The sequence below is a fragment of the Diceros bicornis genome, chromosome 38 (assembly GCF_020826845.1).
Source record: "Diceros bicornis minor isolate mBicDic1 chromosome 38, mDicBic1.mat.cur, whole genome shotgun sequence".
NCBI lineage: Eukaryota > Metazoa > Chordata > Mammalia > Perissodactyla > Rhinocerotidae > Diceros > Diceros bicornis.
In genome coordinates this window covers 6,321,270-6,341,655 of record NC_080777.1, presented here as the reverse complement: position 1 = coordinate 6,341,655, position 20,386 = coordinate 6,321,270, and the positions used below count along the sequence as shown (strand labels likewise).

The 20,386-nt window shown below is 37.2% G+C and overlaps 1 protein-coding gene across 7 annotated transcripts in view; it reads right to left on the bottom strand.

Annotated features, from left to right (window-relative positions):
* CNST (consortin, connexin sorting protein) overlaps window positions 1–20,386 on the bottom strand; it is a 116,389-nt gene that overhangs the window by 40,659 nt on the left and 55,344 nt on the right. For all 7 annotated transcript variants that reach the window (XM_058533563.1, XM_058533570.1, XM_058533564.1 and 4 more), the window contains one exon: window positions 95–300. In XM_058533563.1, coding sequence (XP_058389546.1) covers window positions 95–300 — 206 coding nt within the window. The remainder of the gene's footprint in view (window positions 1–94; window positions 301–20,386) is intronic.

Genomic DNA, 20,386 nt, shown 5'->3' with positions numbered 1-20,386 from the left:
GTAGAATCAATTACAGAGCATTGGATTTTAGATTATTACAAACATTGGTCCCAGGATTTCAGTGAGGCTGAAAGTGAAGGGTTTAATGTAGTACCTGATGAAGGCAAAGGGGAAGTGCTCTTGAGTCCAACTGCTCAACTTCACCTCGTATAAGTGAGAACAGAGACTGCAGAACTAGCTTCGGGGCTTCTGGTGGATCATTAGCATTTACTTCAGCAGACTCTTCGTCGCTAACAGCATGTGTGGTTGCACTTAGTACATTTTCTTGCATTAAAGGTGTGGTATCTCCTGAAGAAAGTTCTTTAAGAAGTAAATAAAATGCCTGTTAGGATAGATTTCCATCATGGTGGCACACCTTAAAACAGTAATGCCTGTTAGCCATAAAATTTTCAAATAAAACTAATTATACGAAAAAACACAAACACACAACAGAAACCATAAGCTATTGCCCTGATTAACATTGTGCTGACATCTGGTTGCTTCCATTAACACACACACAAACCATTTTTTGCAGAATTATTATTGAGAGTATTAATAAAAAGAGATTTAGAGAAAAGTATGCAGATTAAAACCTGACCAAAATCTTGATTCTCCCAAAGGAAAAATGGATTAGCTGTAATTTGAAGCTACTTGCTCAAAATACTCCCTGAAAAAATACTCTGTGCCTTTCTGAGCAATTACAGATTCTAACAGTTGGAATACATTCCTCCCATCTGTGCCTATTTATGCTCCACCCTAACAAAATCCACGCACTTCCCTATAACATAGGACTGAAGCAAACTTATTTTCCTCTGAATCCTGTTTATGGCCCTCTATTATGCTGGGTTGCATTATAGTAAGTGATGTAAGGTCTCATCTTTATTAGATCATAACTCTTGCAGCATAGGGATTAATTTATGTACCATGGTATCCCTATTATTTCCAGTGTCTTCAGCACTAAAATGCCAAGTACTGTGCTTTTTTAAAAAAAAAAATCACCTACAGTGATTCCTTATATTTTAGAAAATTCTCTTCTACGAATTTTATGTCATTTGGTCTCTGGAAGTACAAGGTCCAGTGATAGCCTTCCATTTTGCAAGGACGGTATTTGTGAAAACATGGGTGTTTCTTCTACTTTCTAATTTTCTTTTTTTTTTAAATTAATTAATTAATTTATTGCAGTAACATTGATTCATAATATTATATAAATTTCAGGTGTACATCATTATATTTCGATTTCTGTATAGATTACATCTTTTCTAATTTTCTAACCACAATGGCAGTAGTGCCAATGTGGGAACAGAAGCTTTCCATAGAGAACTACAAAGAAACTAAGAAAACTACTGTTTTATTTCCCTTTTCCCTAGCCACACAACTATGCCCAAGATATTTAATCTCTCTTAGACTGTGATAAGGCTAGCCTCCCAAATTCTCTACTTCCTTTGATTAAATTCTTATCACATACTTACCAAATATTACTCCAGGCTTCTTCTTTAAAAAAAGGTTTAAATTTAAAATGCTCATTTTCATAACAGGGACTTAAATAAAATCCTTGAAGAATATTACCAAAGAAAGACAGGATTCTTTTTTTTGTGTGTGTGTGTGAGGAAGATCAGCCCTGAGCTAACATCCATGCCAATCCTCCTCTTTTTGCTGAGGAAGACTGGGCCTGAGCTAACATCCGTGCCCATCTTCCTCTACTTTATGTGGGACGCCACCACAGCATGGCCTGACAAGCAGTGCATCGGTGCGCGCCCGGATCCGAACGGGCCGCCAGCAGCGAAGTGCACACTTAACCGCCACGCCACGGGGCCGGCCCCAGGCAGGATTCTTAAAGGTAAGAAAAAAGGACAGGAGCCGGCTCTGCGGCCTAGTGGTTAAGTTCGGCGGGCTCTGCTTCCGCGGCCCAGGTTCGCAAGTTCAGATTGTGGGCATGGATCTATACCACTCATCAGCCAAGCTGTGGCGGCAAACCACATATAAAATAAAGGAAGATGGCACAGATGTTAGCTCAGGGCTAATCTTCCTCCAGCAAAAAAGGAGGAAGATTGGCAACAAATGTTAGCTCAGGATAAATCTTCCTCAGCTTTGAAAAAAAAAAAAAGGACAGATTTTATGACTCCCTTACCTAAAGGGGGTCAAAAAAGGGTCCTGAATAATGGAAACAGAAATATGCATTTGATTACCTTCAGTTATTTAGACAGTGTAGATTCATAATGGTCACAGTTCTTGCTAGGTCCATTTTCTAAGTTATTTTAATAATTAACGTATGGATAAGTAAAATTTACAAATAAACAATGCATCAGTATATAAAATTATGTAGTGAACAAAAGAAATTTCAACAGAAAGAATATCAATCATAAAACATAACCAACAGAACTCTCAAAAGCCTACAGAAGTCCAAGGATTCTAAGAGCAACAGAAGGCTAATGTGAACAACTAGAAAGAATATAGTACTTTAATCACCAAATGTAGGGAGGGGATGGAAAATATTAACTAGGCTCAGAAGGGTCATTCCAGATAGGTTAAGAGGTCAGGGAAACTTGCAAGGCTCATAGCACAAAAGGATTATCTATCAGGGCTTGAAGATCACGAGCTTCAGAGAAGATTTAACTACAAAACTACCTGACCACTTGAGACAACATTCCTTGCTTGGACAGAGTAGTAAAAATCACAGAGCACTGTAATAGGAGCAAGAGATTTAAGTTCTGTCATTATTTTCTAGGTGACCTTGGATTAGACATTTTATTCTCTATAGTTTCCTCATCTTGAAGAGAAAGGGATTGACTAGATGACATCTCAGGTCCCTCCTGGATCTGATCATCTCAAACACTTGAAATCTCCATAGGGATTCTGGTATTTAAGAAATGTAGCCAGGCTGGCCCCCATGGCCCCAGGCCTTCCCCAGGGCCAGGCCACCCCCTGAAGACCCAGCCTCCAGGCCAGCACTCATGGCCCCAGGCTCCAGGTTCACCCCAGATTCAGACCACCCCTGCTGACCCAGGCTCCAGGCTGGGTCACTCAACACAGACTCCCAGCCCACATCAGAGCCAGGCTGGCCCTGACAGACTGAATTGTCAGGCTCACCCCAGTGGTCCCTGGAATCTGGTCAGCCCCGAAGGACTCAGAATCTAGGCTCTCCCACAAAGACTGCCAACCTGCTGACCCAGGCACCAGACTCGCCCACCTAAGGACTCCAACACCAAGGCTGCCCATGGATGCTACCAGATGGACCACCCAGAATCTCTGCACAGGCTGAGTGGTGAAGGACCTTCCCTGCCAAACCATTCTGTAAAGACGACTTCTTCAAATGCACAGACACCAATGCAAGGCCATAAGGATCATAAATAATCAAGGAAACACACCACCACCAAAGGAAACTAATAAAGCTCTAATAACTGACCCTACAGAAGTGGAGATCTATGAACCACTGGACAAAGAATTCAGAACAATCCTCTTAAAGAAATTCAGGGAACTATAAGAAAATATAGATAGACAAACGGAATTAGGAAACCAATGCACGAACAAAATGAGAAATTCAATAAAGAAAAAGAAACACTAAAAAAAATCAAACAGGAATTCTAGAGTTGAAGAATTCACTGACTGAACTGAAGAATTCAATAGAGAGCTTCAACAGCAGACTCAATAAGCAGAAGAAAAAATCAGTGAACCTGTAGACAGGTCACCTGAAGTTATCCATTCAGAAGAGCAAGAAGAAAAAAGAACGAAAAAGAGTGAACAAAGTTTACATGAAATATGGGATACAATTAAGAGAAACAATCTACATATTATTGGAATCCCAGAAGGAAAAGAGAGGGAGAAAGGGGCAGAAAGCTAACTTAAAGAAATAATGGCTGAGACATCTCCAAATCTGGGGAGACACTTGGACATCCAAGTTCATGAAGCTTATGGGTTCCCCAAAAGTTTCAACCTAAAAAGATCTTCTCTAAGACACATTATAATAAAACTGTCTAAAGTCAAAGAAACAGAGAGAATTTTAAAAGCAGCAAGAGAAAAAAAAAACTCCTCCCACACAAGAAAACCCCCATAAGACTATGAGTTGACTTCTCAGCAGAAACCCTGCAGGCCAGGAGAGAGTGGATATTGGAAGTGCTGGAAGGAAAAAGCTGCCAACCAAGAATACTTTATTTGGCAAAGTTGTCCTTCATAAATCAAGGAGAGATAAAGACTTTCCCAGACGAAAAAAAAGTTGTGAGAGTTCATCACCACTAGATCTGCCTTTACAAGAAATGCTAAAGGAAGTTCTTTAACTCAAAATGAAAGGATGCTAACAACAGAAAAACATAAAAGTATAAAACTCACTGTAAAGGTAAGAATATAGTCAAAATCAGAATACTCTAATACTGTAATGGTGGTATGTAAATCACTTTTAACTCTGGTATAAAAATTAAAAGACAAAAGTATTAAAAATAACTATAGCTATAATGAAGTGTTAAGGGCTACATTATATACAAAAGATGTAAATTATGACATCAATAACATGAAATGTGGGAGGAGACAAATTGTAGTGTTTGATTGTGGTAAAAGTTAAGCTGCTATCAGCTTAAAATATACTATTATATACATAAGATGTTTTATGTAAGCCTCATGGCAACCACAAATAAAAAATACATAGCTGATGCACAAAAGAGAAAGAGAAAGAAATCAAAGCATACCATTAAAAGAAATCATCAAATAACAAAGGAAGACAGAAACAGATGAAGAAAGGAACTATAAAACAGTCAGAAAATAATTTACAAAATAGTAATTATAAATCCTTACCTATCAGTAATTACTTTAAGTATAAACGGATTAAATTCTCCAATCAAAAGACACAGAGTGGCTGAATGGATTAAAAAAACAAGACCCAACAATATGTTGCCTACAACAGACTCACTTTAGCTTTAAGGACACAGATAGGCTGAAAGTTAAGGGATGGAAAAAGATATTCCAGAGCCAGCCTGTTGGTGTAGCAGTTAAGTTTGCATGCTCCGCTTTGGTGGACCAGGGTTCGCAGGTTTGGATCCTGTCACAGACCTAGGCACCGCTTATCAAAGCCATGCTGTGGTGGTGTCCCATACAAAATAGAGGAAGATGGGCACAGATGTTAGCCCAGGGCCAGTCTTCCTCAGCAAAAAAAAAAAAAAAAAAAAAGAGGAGGAGTGGCAACAGATGTTAGCTTAGGACTAATCTTCCTCAAAAAAGAAAAGAAAAGAAAAGAAAAAGATATTCCATGCAAATGGTAACCAGAAGAGAGAAGGAGTAGCTATACTTATATCAGAGAAAATAGATTCTAAGTCAAAAACTGTCAAAAGAGGCAAAGATCATGATATAATGATAAAAGAGTCAATTCACCAAGAGGATATAATAACTGTAAATATATGTGCACCCAATATCACAGCACCTAAATATATAAAGCAAACATTAACAGACCTGAAGGGAGAAACAAACAGCAATACAATAATAGTAGATGACTTCAATACCCCACTTTCAGCTATGGGTAGATCATACAGACAGAAAATAAAAAGCAAACAGTGAACTTGAACAGTGCTATAGATCAAATGGACCTAACAGAAATATATAAAACATTTCATTCAACAGCAACAGAGTACACACTCTTATTAAACACACACAGAACATTCTCTAGAATAGATCATGTGTTAGACCACAAAACAAGTCTTAAATTTAAGAAGACTGAAATCTTATCAAGTGTCTTTTCTGATGACAATGGTATGAATGAAATCAATAACAGGAGGAAACTGGGAAAATTCATAAATATGTGGAAATTACACAACACACTCCAGGACAACCAATGGATCAAAAAATAAATCAAAGGGGAAATAAGAAGTATCTTGAGAAAAATGAAAATGGAAACATAGCATACCAAAATCTACGTGATGCAGAAGACATAGTTCTAAGAGGGAAGTTTATAGTGATAAATACCCATATTAAGAAAAAAGAAAGATCTCAAATAAACAACCTAACCTTACACCTCTAGGAACTAGAATAAAAGAAGAACAAACTAAGCCCAAAGTTAGCATAAGAAAGGAAAAGATAAAGATTACAGCAGAAATAAATGAAATAGAGACTAGAAAAATGACAGAAAAGATCAACGAAACAAAGAGTTGGTTTTTTAAAAAGATACACAAAATTGACAAATCTTTAGCTAGACTAAGAAAAAAAAGAAAGAAGACTCAAATAAAATCAGAAATGAAAGAGGAGATATCACAAATGATACCACGGAAATACAAATCATTATAAGAGACTTCTATGAACATGTATATGCCAACAAATTGGACAACCTAGAAGAAATGGATAAGTTCCCAGAAATATAACATACCAAGACTGAACCATGAAGAAAGAGAAAATCTGAACAGACCAATAATGAATAAGGAGATTGAATCAGTAATCAAAAATCTCCCTACAAAGAAAAACCCAGGACCAGATAGTTTCATTGGTGAATTCTACCAAGCATTTTAACAAGAATTAATGCCAGTACTTCTTAAACTTTTCTAAAAAATTGAAGAGGGGGAAACACTCTGAAGCTTATTTTTACAAGGCCAGCATTTCCCTAATACTAAAACCACATAAGGATACTACAAGAAAAGTAAACTACAGGCCAATATAGATGCCAAAAATTCTCAACAAAATACTAACAAGTCGAATTCAACAGCATATTAAAAGGACTGGATGCCATCAAGCAGGATTTATCCCTGAGATGCAAGGATGATTCAACATACACAAATCAATCAATGTGATAAACAACATTAACAAAATGAAGGATAAATACCACATGATCATATCAATAGATGCAGAAAAAGCATTTAACAAAATACAATATCCTTTCATGATAAAAACTCTCAACAAATTAGCTATAGAAGGAATGTACCTCAACATAATAAGCCCACAGCTAACATCATACTCAATAGTGAAAGGTTGAAAGGTTTTCCCCTAAGGTCAGGAACAAGACTAGGGTGCCCACTCCCACCACTCTTATTCAATACAGTACTGAAGGTCCTAGCCAGAGTAATCAGGCAAGAAAAAGAAATAAAAAGCATCCAACTCAGAAAGGAAGAAGTAAAACTGTTTCTGTTTATAGATGATATGATCTTATAAATAGAAAATCCTAAGGACGCCACCAAAAAACTGTTAGAATTAATAAATGAATTTGATAAAGTTGCAGGATATATAACCAACATACAAAAATCAGTTGTGTTTCTATACACTAACAATGAACTATCTGAAAAAGAAATAAAGAAACAATCCCATTTACAATAGCATTGACAACAATAAAATTTAGGAATAAAATTTAGGAATAAAATCAACCAAGGAGGTGAAAGAGCTGTACACTGAAAACTATAAAATACTGATGAAAGAAACTGAAGAAGAAACAAATAAATGGAAAGATATACTATGTTCACGGATTGGAGGAACATTGTTAAAATGTCCATACTACCCACAGCAATCTACAGATTCAATGTAATTCCAATCAAAATTCCAATGGCATTTTTCAAAGAAATAGAAAAAAAATCCTAAAATTCATATGGAACCACAGAAGACCACAAATAGCCATGGCAACCCTGAGCAAAAAGAACAAAGTTGAAGGAATCACCCTACCTGATTTCAAAGTATACAAAGCTATCATAACGAAAACAGCAAAGGTACTGGCATAAAAAAGACATACAGACCCATGGAACAGAAATAAATCCATGCATTTACGGTCAACTGATCGTCAAGGTGCCAGGAACACACAGTGGGGAAAGGACAGTCTCTTCAACAAATGGTACACGCACACACTGGAATATTATTCAGCCAGGAGAAAGAAGTAAATCCTGTCTTTTATGACAACTTGGATGAACCTGGAGGACATTATGCTAAGTGAAATAAGCTAGACAGAGAAAGACAAATACTGTATTATCTCAATTATATACACAATCTTAAAAAAAAAAAGTCAAACTCACAGAAGCAAAGAGTATAATGGTGGTTACCAGGTGTTGGGGAGGTGGGAGGAAAATGGGGAGAGGCTTGTCAAAGAGTACAAAGTTGCAGGTACGTAGGATGAATAAGTCTAGAGATCTAATGTATAGGCATGATGACTATACTTAATAATACTGTGTTGAACACAAGAAATCTGCTAAGAGAGTAAATTTCAGGTGTACTCATCACAATAAAATGGTAACTATGTGAGGAGATGATATGTTAATTAGCTTGACTGTAGTAATCATTTCACTATATATATGTATAGCAAATCATCACGTTGTACACCTTAAGTATATACAATTTTTATTACAAAATATATAAATGACTAAAAAAAAGAAATGTAGACTATCACTGTGAACAAGGTTGTCCATTATTTAAAATATTGAAGGTAAGGTTACTGGCCTAATACAAGTATTTACTACTTCCTCTTCCCCCAATATATTTTTTTAACCAATGCTACTATTTTGCATAAACTATGGATTGCATAAATGGTGGCATATTAGAGTTTGAGGCAAGAAAATAATTGAATGGCCTTGCAAAAAGAATTCCGCAACATTCCACACCAAAGAGCAGGTTTCTGTTTCTGGTACTGTCAAGCTTTTAGGAAAATAATTCAATTGGGGATGGAAGAAAGGTTACTGAAAGGCCCAATACATTTCAAATACTGTACACTACTACTCAGAGTATAAGGACGCTATCTTATATGCAGGTTTTCGTGGCTTTAGAAAACAATCTGCCTCTGTTCATGCTGTTCCCTCCACCTGGATGGTCAGCTTTTCAAGGGCAGGTGTATGATTCACCATTGTGACCTCAGCACTGAACACAATGCCTGACACAGAGCAGGTACTCAAATACTTCTTGGAAAAACAGTTGATTAAATACTAGTATGTACCACAGACTATACTACAAGCCATATACGCTAAGTCACTTGATTCTTAGAACAACACTATAAAGTGGTATTAACAATTATAGATGAAGCAACTAAAATTCGTCACAGAGATTAAATGAGAGCATGAGCTCTGAAGTCAGGCTGCCTGGGTTTGAATAAATCGATTGCTTTCTAGTTTTGTGACTCGGTGCAAGTCAATCTCTTTAATCCTTAATTTCTCCAACTGTTAAATGGGGATACTGCCTTATTATCATATGGACTCTCCTAGGAAATTACATTTAGATAAGAAATAAAGTAGGAGGCCCTTCTATTTATCCCCAATCCCACAACCTCTCTTCTTTCAAATAAGAGCACTAAGTTTTTGAAAGAAAGGCCTTAGGAAACAAAACTATGTTCACTGCTTTTATAAAAATACTTTCCTTGACCCACATATTGAAGGTCTCTTTCACTACATTGAGGCTGGATAAAAGAAGGAATCGGAGGGAAAGTCATACCAGCATTCAGAGACAATTACTGAAACAAAGCAAACTCCACCCCTTCCCTTCCGAGTGAACCATCTACCCTTTCTCTGATCATGTTTCTTCTTGCTGAGGCTGGCAGGCAGGAACTGTTGTGAAGAAGCGTGGCTGCCAACACACTCAGAGGAAAGGCGTGTATGATAATGGTTCCATAGCAAATTATGGTAAGTCAAACACGAAACAGAACTCCTTTAAACACACTTTAAAATCCAGCAAGAGTGAGATAACATGTTGTAATGATTAGGCTCAGTCTGAAATCAGACTGGCTGGAATCAAATCCTGCGAGTGTCACTTATTAGCAATGATATTGGGCAAGTTACTTAATCTCTCTGTGCTTCAGATTCCTCATCTACGAATTAAGGCTAATTGTAGTACTTAATAAGGCTGTGGAGAAGATTAAACGAGATATTCCATATAAAGCATGTATCACAGTGGCTGGCATACAGCAAATGCTCGATAAATGCTCAAGAACTTTGGTTTTAAAACTCAGCAAGCTGCAATCAAAATTAGCTCTGTATGTTCTTAACAGTGAGTTTGGATAATTTTTTGGTGATTTTTTTTAATACATAAAACTTACCATTTTAACCATTTTGAAGTGTACAATTCAGTGACATTAATTACATTCACAATGTTGTGCATTCATTACCACTATCCCTTTCCAGAAGTTTTTCATCATCCCAAACAGAAACTCTGTACCCATTAAACACTAACTCCCCATTCCCCTCCTCCTCCTCCTCCAGCCCCTAGAATCCTCTATTCTACTTTCTGTCTCTATGACTTTGCCTGTTCTAAGTATCTCATTTAAGCGGACTCATACAACATTTGTCCTTTTGTGTCTGGCTTATTTCACTTAGCATAATGTCTTCAAGGTTCATCCATGTTGGAGCATGTATCAGATTATCATTCCTTTTTAAGGCTGAATAACATTTCATTGTATATATACACCACATTTTGTTTTTCCATTTGTCTGTCTATGGATGTTTGGGTTGTTAACACCTTTTGGCTACTGTGAATAATGTTGCTATGAACATTGGTGTATCAGTAAGTGAGTTCTTGCTTTCAATTATTTCGGGTATATATACAAAAGTGGAATTGCTGGATTAAATGGTAATTCCATGTTTAACTTTTTGAGTAACCACCAAACTTTTTCCTGGAACTCTATAGAATTTTAACTCCATCTCAACCACTGCAACCTTAGGTGGCTTCAATATTTATGCTTTTTTTCCCCTCTATCTCTAAAATGGAGATAATATCACTGCCCAAAGATTAATGAGTTGATGCTTCTAAACCAACAGCATCCTTATCTAAAAGATATCATACAAAAATATGAAATAGTAGTATTCTTCAGAGCTCCTCAATTTAATTCTATGTCTCTGGGCACAGTTCTTGCTATTGGAAACCCTGAAATTAAAGGCTGTGAGTAACAGAATCCAAATCATGGAAAAGGAAGCTCCAAACTCCCATCCCTCCACAGAAACATAAAAAAAATAATCAGATCTACCAAAATTGATTCTGTCAGAATTCTGGAAAAACAGTCATAGGTATACAGCAACAAAGTGAATGCTGAATCAAGAAAAATTCAATGGAAAACTCGTAGGAGAGCTTTGTGGCATTTTAAAACTGTTACCCTTGCCTCACTCCTTCCCCCAGCACAACAGCAGTCTTGAAGACAGCAGCACACGTTCCCCGTTGGGGACCCTGATCTCTGGTTCCAAAGGGAGCACAGCAGACCTTGTTCACAAATTATTGTGTTTGTCTATTCTAACCTGTCTGGGGCTACCTGAAGAACTGATGCAAGGTGCTCCTCACCTCTGTTTCATCTAACTCAGAAGCCACTCAGAGCAGAAGAGCAGCAGGCATTGCTGGAAAATACTGTCAGGTGATCAAAAAATCTGTAGCCACCTGGGACAAAATATTTGCAGTTGAGGGATACAATAGACCACTTACAGGCAGGGAGCAAAAGCCAAGGATAGGGTTTCTTTGGGAAATCAGGACACTCAAAAGCACTTGTGCATACTGGGGAATTGAGAAAGCCACACGTATGCCCAGGACAGCATGAATGTTTAGAAGAGACCTAAGAACACCTAAAGCTTTCACCACTGGATGATCTAAAAGCTCGGTACGAGCAAGAAATGAAGGCCGAGGTGAAACCGTAAACAGAGTTACAATGTTAAGGAATGACTCAAGCACAGGGCTAATCCATAAAGAATGGAAGATGAACACAAATCATGACTTCAACAATCAAGAACAGCCAACCTTGAGCAAGGAGGAAAATGATTTCCAGAGTTACTATATTATGATACAGTAGCACCCCTTATCTGCAGGGATATATTCCAAGACCCCCAGTGAATGCCTGAAACTGTGGATAGTACCAAACTCTATATATACTGTTTTTTCCTATAGATACATACCTATGATAAAGTTTTATAAATTAGGCACAGTGAGAGATTAATAATAACTAATAAGAAAATAGAACAATTATAACAATATACTGTAATAAAAGTTATGTGAATGTGGTCTCTCTCAAAATATGTCACTGTACTCAACCTCCTTATGATGATGTGAGATGATACAATGCCTATGTGATAAGACGAAGTGAGATGAATGACGCAGGCATTGTGATGTAGTGTCCTGGGTGGGAAGGAGCATGACAGCACATTTCATCACGCTACTCAGAATGCTGTGCAATTTAAAACTTATGAATTATTTATTTCTGGAATTTTTCATTTAATATTTTCAGATAGTGGTCAACTGTGGGTAACTGAGACTGCAGAAAAGAGAGGAATACTGTATTCAAACGTCCAGTTTTCCAAAAAAAAAATCACAAAGCATACAAAGAAACAGTCAAGTATGGCCTTTTTAGAAGAAAGAAATAAACTGATAGGAGACATCCCTGAGGAAGCCCAGACATTGGATTAGACAAATAATTTAAATCATCTGTCTTAAATATGCTCAAAGAGCTAAGGGAAACCACGGACAAACCACGGACAAAGAAGTAAAGGAAATTAGAAAAACAATGTATGAATAAAATGAGAATATCAATAAAGAGATAGAAATTATAAACAGAAATGAAACAAAATTTCTGGAACTGAAAAATACAGTGATTGAAAGGGAAAATTCCCTAGCGCGATTCAACAGCAGATTTGAGCAAGCAGAAAAAAGAATCAGAGAACTTGATGATATGACAATTATCCTATTGGACAGGATAGGCAATTATTCTGTCTGAGGAACAGAAAGAGAAGAATGAAGAAAAGTTAATAGAGCCTAAGGGAGTTATGTGATTGTTATGAGAGGTTCGGGGATTCGATCGCAGATGTAAAAGACACTTTCCACTCCAAACAAATGGACCGAAGGTATATTTTATTATATAGAGGATAGTAAAGGTGACAGTCTGCAAACAGATCCAAATAGGTCAAATATTAAGAGGGAAAAAACATCAGCCCGACTGGAAAGGGAAAACACCCACATCGGCTGAAGAGAAATGACACAAATCAACCAGAAAGAGAAACACCAGGTTGACCAAAAAGAGAACACATCAAATCAATTACTTCATATCAAATCAATTGCTTCACATCAAATCAGTTACTCACAACATCCACGCCCCACTGCCGGGAGAGCTCTGTCAATCGACACGGCAAGGATCACACGTCCTGGGCAAGGCGTCCCTTCCACAGGTGGAACTCTCACCAGGGCTCAGTTTCCAGCAGTTTTTATACCATCAGTAATTTTCAGAGTAAGCAATTACAGAGTTTGCAGAGCAAGCATTTAGTGTTCCCATGCACAAAATGGTTATCAGTGGCGTACGTGCACTGAGCCCCCTGGCTAACGTCCCAGCCCAGTAGTTGTGTACGTGCATTGTTCTCTTTGGTTATCGTCCCAGCCCGGCACAGATGGCCAGTCCATCCCGTGCTACGACGCTCCAAGAGCCTTGAAATGTTACAACCTGCAACTCCCTCCATGAGAGAAGGGCCAGTTCCCACCACGCAGAAAGCAGCTTTGTATTTCTTTTTGTGCTGGTGGCTGTAGGTCAATGGAGCGGCCAAACATGGCTGCACTCATGTCAAGACAGTGATACACATGGGAGTCCCAGAAGGAGAAGAAAGAGCTAAAGGGGCATAAAGAATATTTGAAGAAATAATGGCTGAAAACTTACCAAATTTGATGAAAAACACAAACCTAAATATCCACAAAACTCAACAAACTCCAAACATAATAAACTTGAAGAGAGCCACATTTAGACACATTACAATCAAATTATCAAAACCCAAAGACAAAGAATTTTGAAAGCAGAGAGAAAGAAGCATCATGAACAAGGGAATCTTCAATAAGATTAACAACTAATTTCTCTTCAGAAACCACAGAAGTCAGAAGGCAGTGGCATGATGTATTCAAAACACAGTCATGTGCCATATAATGACGTTTTGGTCAACGACAGAGCACATATAGATGGCAGTCCCATAAGATTAGTACCATACAGCCCAGGTGTGTAGTAGGCCATACCATCTAGGTATGTATAAGTACTGTAGGGGAGGAAGAAATTTTCTTCTACACTTCTAGGTTCTTCTGGATGATCTAAGAATTAAATTGACATAAGACAGATTAACAGGAGACAAACAAAAGTTTAATAACACGAATAACATGGGAGAAACTCAAGAAAACTCACCAAAACGGCCGCAGCCCTCACCTTAAATACCGTCTTCAGCTAAAGACAAAAGAAGATGTTGGGGATGAGGAGAGTCAGGGACTTCAAAGGGAAGGAAGGCAATTCACAGATAGGTGAAAAAGAGCAAGCATTTGGAAAACAAATGTTTATTTGGCCACATAGAAATAGACGAACACAGAGGGGAGCTCAACAAACAGGTTTCTCTTTTCTTTTTTCTTTTTTGCTGAAGAAGATTTGCCCTGAGCTAACATCTGTTACCAATCTTCTTCTTTTTTTTTGTTTACATGAGCTGCCACCACAGCATGGCCACGGACAGAAAGTGGTGTGAGTCCACACCTGGGAACCGAACCCGCACCACGGAAGCAGCACGGCCAAACTTAACCACTAGGCTACCTGGGCTGGCCCAAACAGGCTTTTCTAGGTTCCTCCCTGTCTATTACCTAGTTCATGTTATGCTAAGGTGATAAAAATCCACACATAAAGAATTATTAGACCTAATAAATCAATTCAGCAAAGTTGCAGGATAAAAAATCAACGTGCAAAAATCAGTTGTATTTCTATACATGAGCAATGAACTGGAAAAGGAAATTAATAAAACAATTCAATTTACAAAAGCATCAAAAAGAACAAAATACTTAGGAATAAATTTAACGAAGGAGGAACAAGACTTGTTTACTGAAAACTACAAAACAATCAATCAATCAATTAATTAAAGAATATACAAATAAATGGAGAGACATCCTCTGTTCACGGATTAGAAGAATATTAAGATGACAGTTCTACTCAAACAATCTACAGATTCAACGCAATCCCAATCAAAATTGCAACGCTGTTTTCTGCAGAAAGAGAAGAACCCACCCTAAAATTCATATGAAATTTCAAAGGACCCAGAACAGCCAAAACAATTTTGAAAAAGAAGAACAAAGTTGGAAGACTCATACTTCCAGATTTCAAAACTTACTACAAAGCTACAGTAATAACATAATGTGCTACTGGCATAAGGATAGACATATTATAGACCAATGGAATAGAATTGAGAACCCAAAAATAAACTCTCAGACCTACTGCTAATTCATTTTTGACAAGGGTGCCAAAGCCATTCAATGTGGGGAAAAAACAGTCTTCTCAACAAATGGTGCTGGGAAAACTGGATATCTTCACAGCAAATTAAGTTGGACCCTTACCCAACACCATATACAAAAATTAACTCAAAATGGATCAAAAATCTAAATGTAAGAGCTAAAACTATAAAACTCTTAGAAGAAAACATTGGGGAAAATCTTCTTGACATTGGATTTGCCAATGATTTCTTGGATATGACACCAAAAGCACAGTCAATAAAAGAAAAAATTAGACACATTGGACTTCATTTAAATTGAAAATATTTTGCATCACAGGACAGTATCATGTGAGTGAAAAGACAACTCACAGAATGGAAGAAAATATTTGCAAATCATATATCTGATAAGGGATTAATATCCAGAATACCTAAAGGACTCTTACAACTAAACAACAAAACAAACAACTCAATTCAAAAACGGGCAAAGGACTTGAATAGACATATTTCTAAAGAAGATATACATATGGCCAATAAGCACATGAAAAGATGATCAATATTACTATCATTAGGGAAATGCAAATCAAACCCACAACGAGATACCAGTTTATACTCATTATGATGGTTATACTCATTATGATGGCCGTAGTGTAAGTGCCTGACATTAAGCTTTTGATTGCTAAGGCACTCACTTTAAAGACATCCATCTCAAATAAACACATTGCCATCTCAAATAAACACACTGCCCCACCCATGAAGATCCCCTTTTTAGAAAGCCCTGGTTTACTTAGATAACTGATCAACCACTTGCTTTTCCCTTCCTGAGCTTTAATTCACACTCATGTTTTAAATTCACCAATGAAGAGTGAACCCTCAAAACCCTAGGCATTCCACCCTCAACCCCAATAAAAGCAGAACCCCAGGTCCACTCTCTCTCTCTACTGGGGACCTCATTGTGTGGCCCTAGGTGTGCCATGTACCCTCCAGGACCTCTGAGTAATAAACCTTATTTTTCAAGGTTCACTGATGGTTGTTGCTGAAGTGTGTCTTGCAACCACAGTAAGAACCACAAGGGCTGGTCCAGCCACAACATTGGCTCCCGTTGGGGAAGTGTCTGTGGGGGCTCACCTCAAGAAGTACAGGCCCAGGTGAGTGCCCCCAGGCATTTCTAGAAGATATCAATAGGTTGAGTGACCCAAAATAACTGGCAGTTTCTCAACAAGTTAAACATTGAATTACCATATGATTCAGCAATTCCATTTCTAGGTATATACACAAAATAGGTATATTTTTAGGTATATGGGCACTCAAACAGATCCACGTATGTCAATGTTCATGGCAGCATTATTCGCATTACCCAAAAGGTGGCAACAACCCAAATCTTTATCAACAGATGAATGGATACTCAAAATGTGGTATATACATACAATGGAATACATGCTGCAACACAGACGAATCCTGAAAGCATTATGCTAGGTCAAAGGAGCCAGTCACAAAAGGACAAATATTGTGTGATTCCACTTCTATAAAATATCTAGAATAGGCAAATTCATATAGACAGAAATTACAACAGAGGTTACCAGGGGCTGAGAGAGGAAGGATGGGGAGTTACTGCTTAACGCTTACAGAGTCTCTGTTCAGAGTGATAAAAATTTTGGATAAACATAGTGGTGATGGTTACACAATATTATGAATGTAATTAATGCCACTGAATTGTATACTTAAAAAGGCAAATTTATGTTATATGTATTTTACTGCAGTAAAAAATAAAAGAAAAAAATGCCTCCATTTCTGTGATTTCATGTTATGATTCTTTGAACCACTGCATAGCTGAATTGCTCAAACCATCTTACTTCTTCAGGCTGATGATTTTCTTGGCCATAATTCAGGAAGATAGATCAGAAACAAATTTTAATACAAGGTTTATATAGTTCCTATGCTAGACTGTCTGTGCTTCGCTCCTTTTTTTCCTCCCACATTTCCTCCCTCTAAGGTTCTACTTAGTGCCATGAAAATAGGAGAGTGCTCACCATTTAAATATCTTCAATCGTTGGCTAAACACATTTAAGTGGTAAAAGGAAAATATCCCTTCCTTTTCCTCAACACTAGACACTAGTATTATGAGTGACATAAATGTGAAAATGAGCCAACTTCCTTCTGACCTGACCTGGGGTCAAAAGGATATCTGATGTAATTATGGCATAATTACCATTCGATCCACATGGCACATTCTCCTCCTGTGCCCTCAGGCGGTAGCCTCTGCTTCAGAGGGAGCAGCACACGGCTGTGGTTAGCAGCTCAGGCTGCAGTCAAGCTGCCCTGTGACCTAAGGTAAGTGACCTGACTCCTTTCAACCTGGCTCCTCATAAATTAACGGCTAAGGATTAAATTAAGTGTCATACAATGTGCACCTAGCACTTCGTAGGCACTCCAAATGGTAGCACTGTTCTCTTGATTGAGTGCTGAAGTGATTTCAATGTCAATAAAGGGATGGAAAGACATAAAAACAGCTCCTGGACTTTATTTTAGGTGGCATCTTGAAAATTACTATTAATACTTCAGTTTGGAGGGAAAGGATTCAAACAAGGCTGAAAGACCACTTCTTTCACTTGCTAAATCACCTATGTTTTAAGGATTTTAGTAGAAATGTGCCATCATAGCAGACTCTAAAGGATAACAACACCTAAATCTTCAAAACAAAATAGTCTAATTGTCTTGTCAACTAGATGCCACAAAGGGCACTTTTCTTGAGTGGAAGGAGCAGCCCTTTTTACAGCTTGTTTGTTTTGCTGAGCTCTTAAGCAGAGCTCTAATTATTCATTAGAAATTTTAATGAGCCACACTGAACCACTCTCTAGATCCATAAGCCTACCTTAGTATTTAAGCACTCTGCCTCCAGCCAGACTGTCTTGAACTCAAAGACCATTATTTATTTTCTCCTTTCATATAAAAGGCTCACTTAGTTAGGATACCCACTTGTCTGAGTATCCTAACTCAATATTTAGATTTTATAGATACACAGTGGATCTGAAAAAGCACTGCAAGAAATGAACTACATGCAACTCCAAGGGAATTTAACAAACGCATGACCATGAGATCTCCCATAGGCTGTTTAAGACCAGAGTCTCCATGTCCATTGACTCTTAGAGGTTGTAAAAACTGGTAATCCCATAGGCAGCTACACTCTTTCTATCACAGCACTTAGAGCTATTCCCTCAAGCTTCACCACTTCCTAGAGTCTGCCCCAGGCTGTTTTCAATTCATACTGAAGGCACAGTTAGAACACATTAATATTGCTGGGATTCACACTCTAAATTATGTATAATATGTAAACTAGCACCAATGTTTGGATTCCCTAAGTTTCCTCTTAGAAGTTTGATTAGATATTTTACACTTTACTACATCAAAAACTAAAAATATGCAAAAGATTTCCCTAAGCATGCAATTAATTATGCTAATTTTTAAACTTCTTATCCAGGCCTACAGACAACTGAAGCACCAAAGATTCAAATGCAATTAATATGTTGTTTTCCCATTAGAAGTATACTAACTTTGCTAATGTCAAAATGGCTAAATTTTACCATATTTTCCAGTTCATTCCAAGCACACTGAATTCATCATCTATCATATATAAAATATTCCTTTGTTCTCCAGGATAAATAAAATTCTCAAATTTTATGTGAACTTATATAAAGTATATGATCTTCCTATAAATCTGAAAATATACATATTTTGTTTCTCTAACAAACATAAGGACATATATTTAAGTTTAAAACTTAAAAATAGCATCTGTTTGTAGAAGAAGGGGGAGAACCTAAATATCCAAAGGAAATCAAATTGCTAAAGTTTCCTTAAAGAGGTCTCCCCCACCTTAATATTCTATAATTCTTTAAAAAGTACTGACATCACTGGGCTGGCGCAGTGGCTTAGTGGTTAAGTGCGCGCACTCCGCTACTGGCGGCCCAGGTTCGGATCCCGGGCTCGCATCGACGCACCGCTTGTCCTGCCATGCTGAGGCCGCGTCCCACATACAGCAACTAGAAGGATGTGCAGCTATGACATACAACTATCTACTGGGGCTTTGGGGGAAAAATAAATAAATAAAAATTATAAAAAAAAAAAAAGTACTGACATCAGAGATTCTCTTTGCATTGGTGGAATCATGAAAAAGGAAGATTTAGAAAACCAGGAGTTAACTCTGAACTTTCAATAAAGTGAAAGAAAAGCGCAAAGAAATATGCTGAATGGCATTTCATTGTAAAGTTTACAGAAAATTATATTATTTCAAATTTCATTGCACTAGGATTCTTTAAATTTTGCAGAGACAAGGACTATATCCCAACTGCTTCTTCATATCATCAAACCAACTACCATCCCATTTGTTTTTTTCTATGATATAATTCACATAACATACAATTCACCCATTTAAAGTGTACATCTAGTTCAATGGCTTTAGTATATTCAGCGTGGTTGCAATCATTGCCGCAACCAAGTTTAGAATGTTTTCATTACCCTAAAAAGAAACCTGCACACCTTAGCTGTCATCCCCACTTCCTCCATTTCCCCCAACTTCCCCAGCCATAGGCAGCCACTAATCTACTTTCTGTTTCTATGGAATGCCTATTCTGGACGTTTCATATAAATGGAACCATATAATATATGGTTTTTTGTGACCGGCTTCTTTCATTTAGCATAACGTTTTCAAGGTTCATCCATGTTGTAGCATGTGTTAGTACTTCATTCCTTTTTATTACCAAATAATATTCTACTGTACATATATATATCATCTACCTGCTTTTGATTTGTATGGCTCATTTTTCAAATGCTTGTGTGCTTTTTTCAAAATTAGAGAGTCAGATGTACATAATAACTTTGTTAAAACAAAACAAAACCACAAAAAACCCTTTTAATCAATTGCAGTGTTAACCCAAGAATCATACTTAGAAACTATTATTTTAAATAAATAAAGATATGAAGAAGACATCCACTCTTTGTAGGGTTCATGATCAAGCAAAAAGTTGGAGTGAAAAAAGATTACTTTAGAAAACTATTTAACATTTGAAAATTTGACTTTAACAGAGAACTGAGAAGCCAAAGTCCCTAAACATCCTACCTGAATTTATGCTTCTATAACAAAATATTCTTAGTAAAATAAAGATGAAAGTCTTCATTCATGCCTGTGTTCATATATATGTAATTATTTAAATACTCATATGAATCTGGAGGTGTAAATTTCTTAATTTTTCTTTATATAAAATATCACATTACTTAAAAAATATATATCGTATTACTGGGACTTG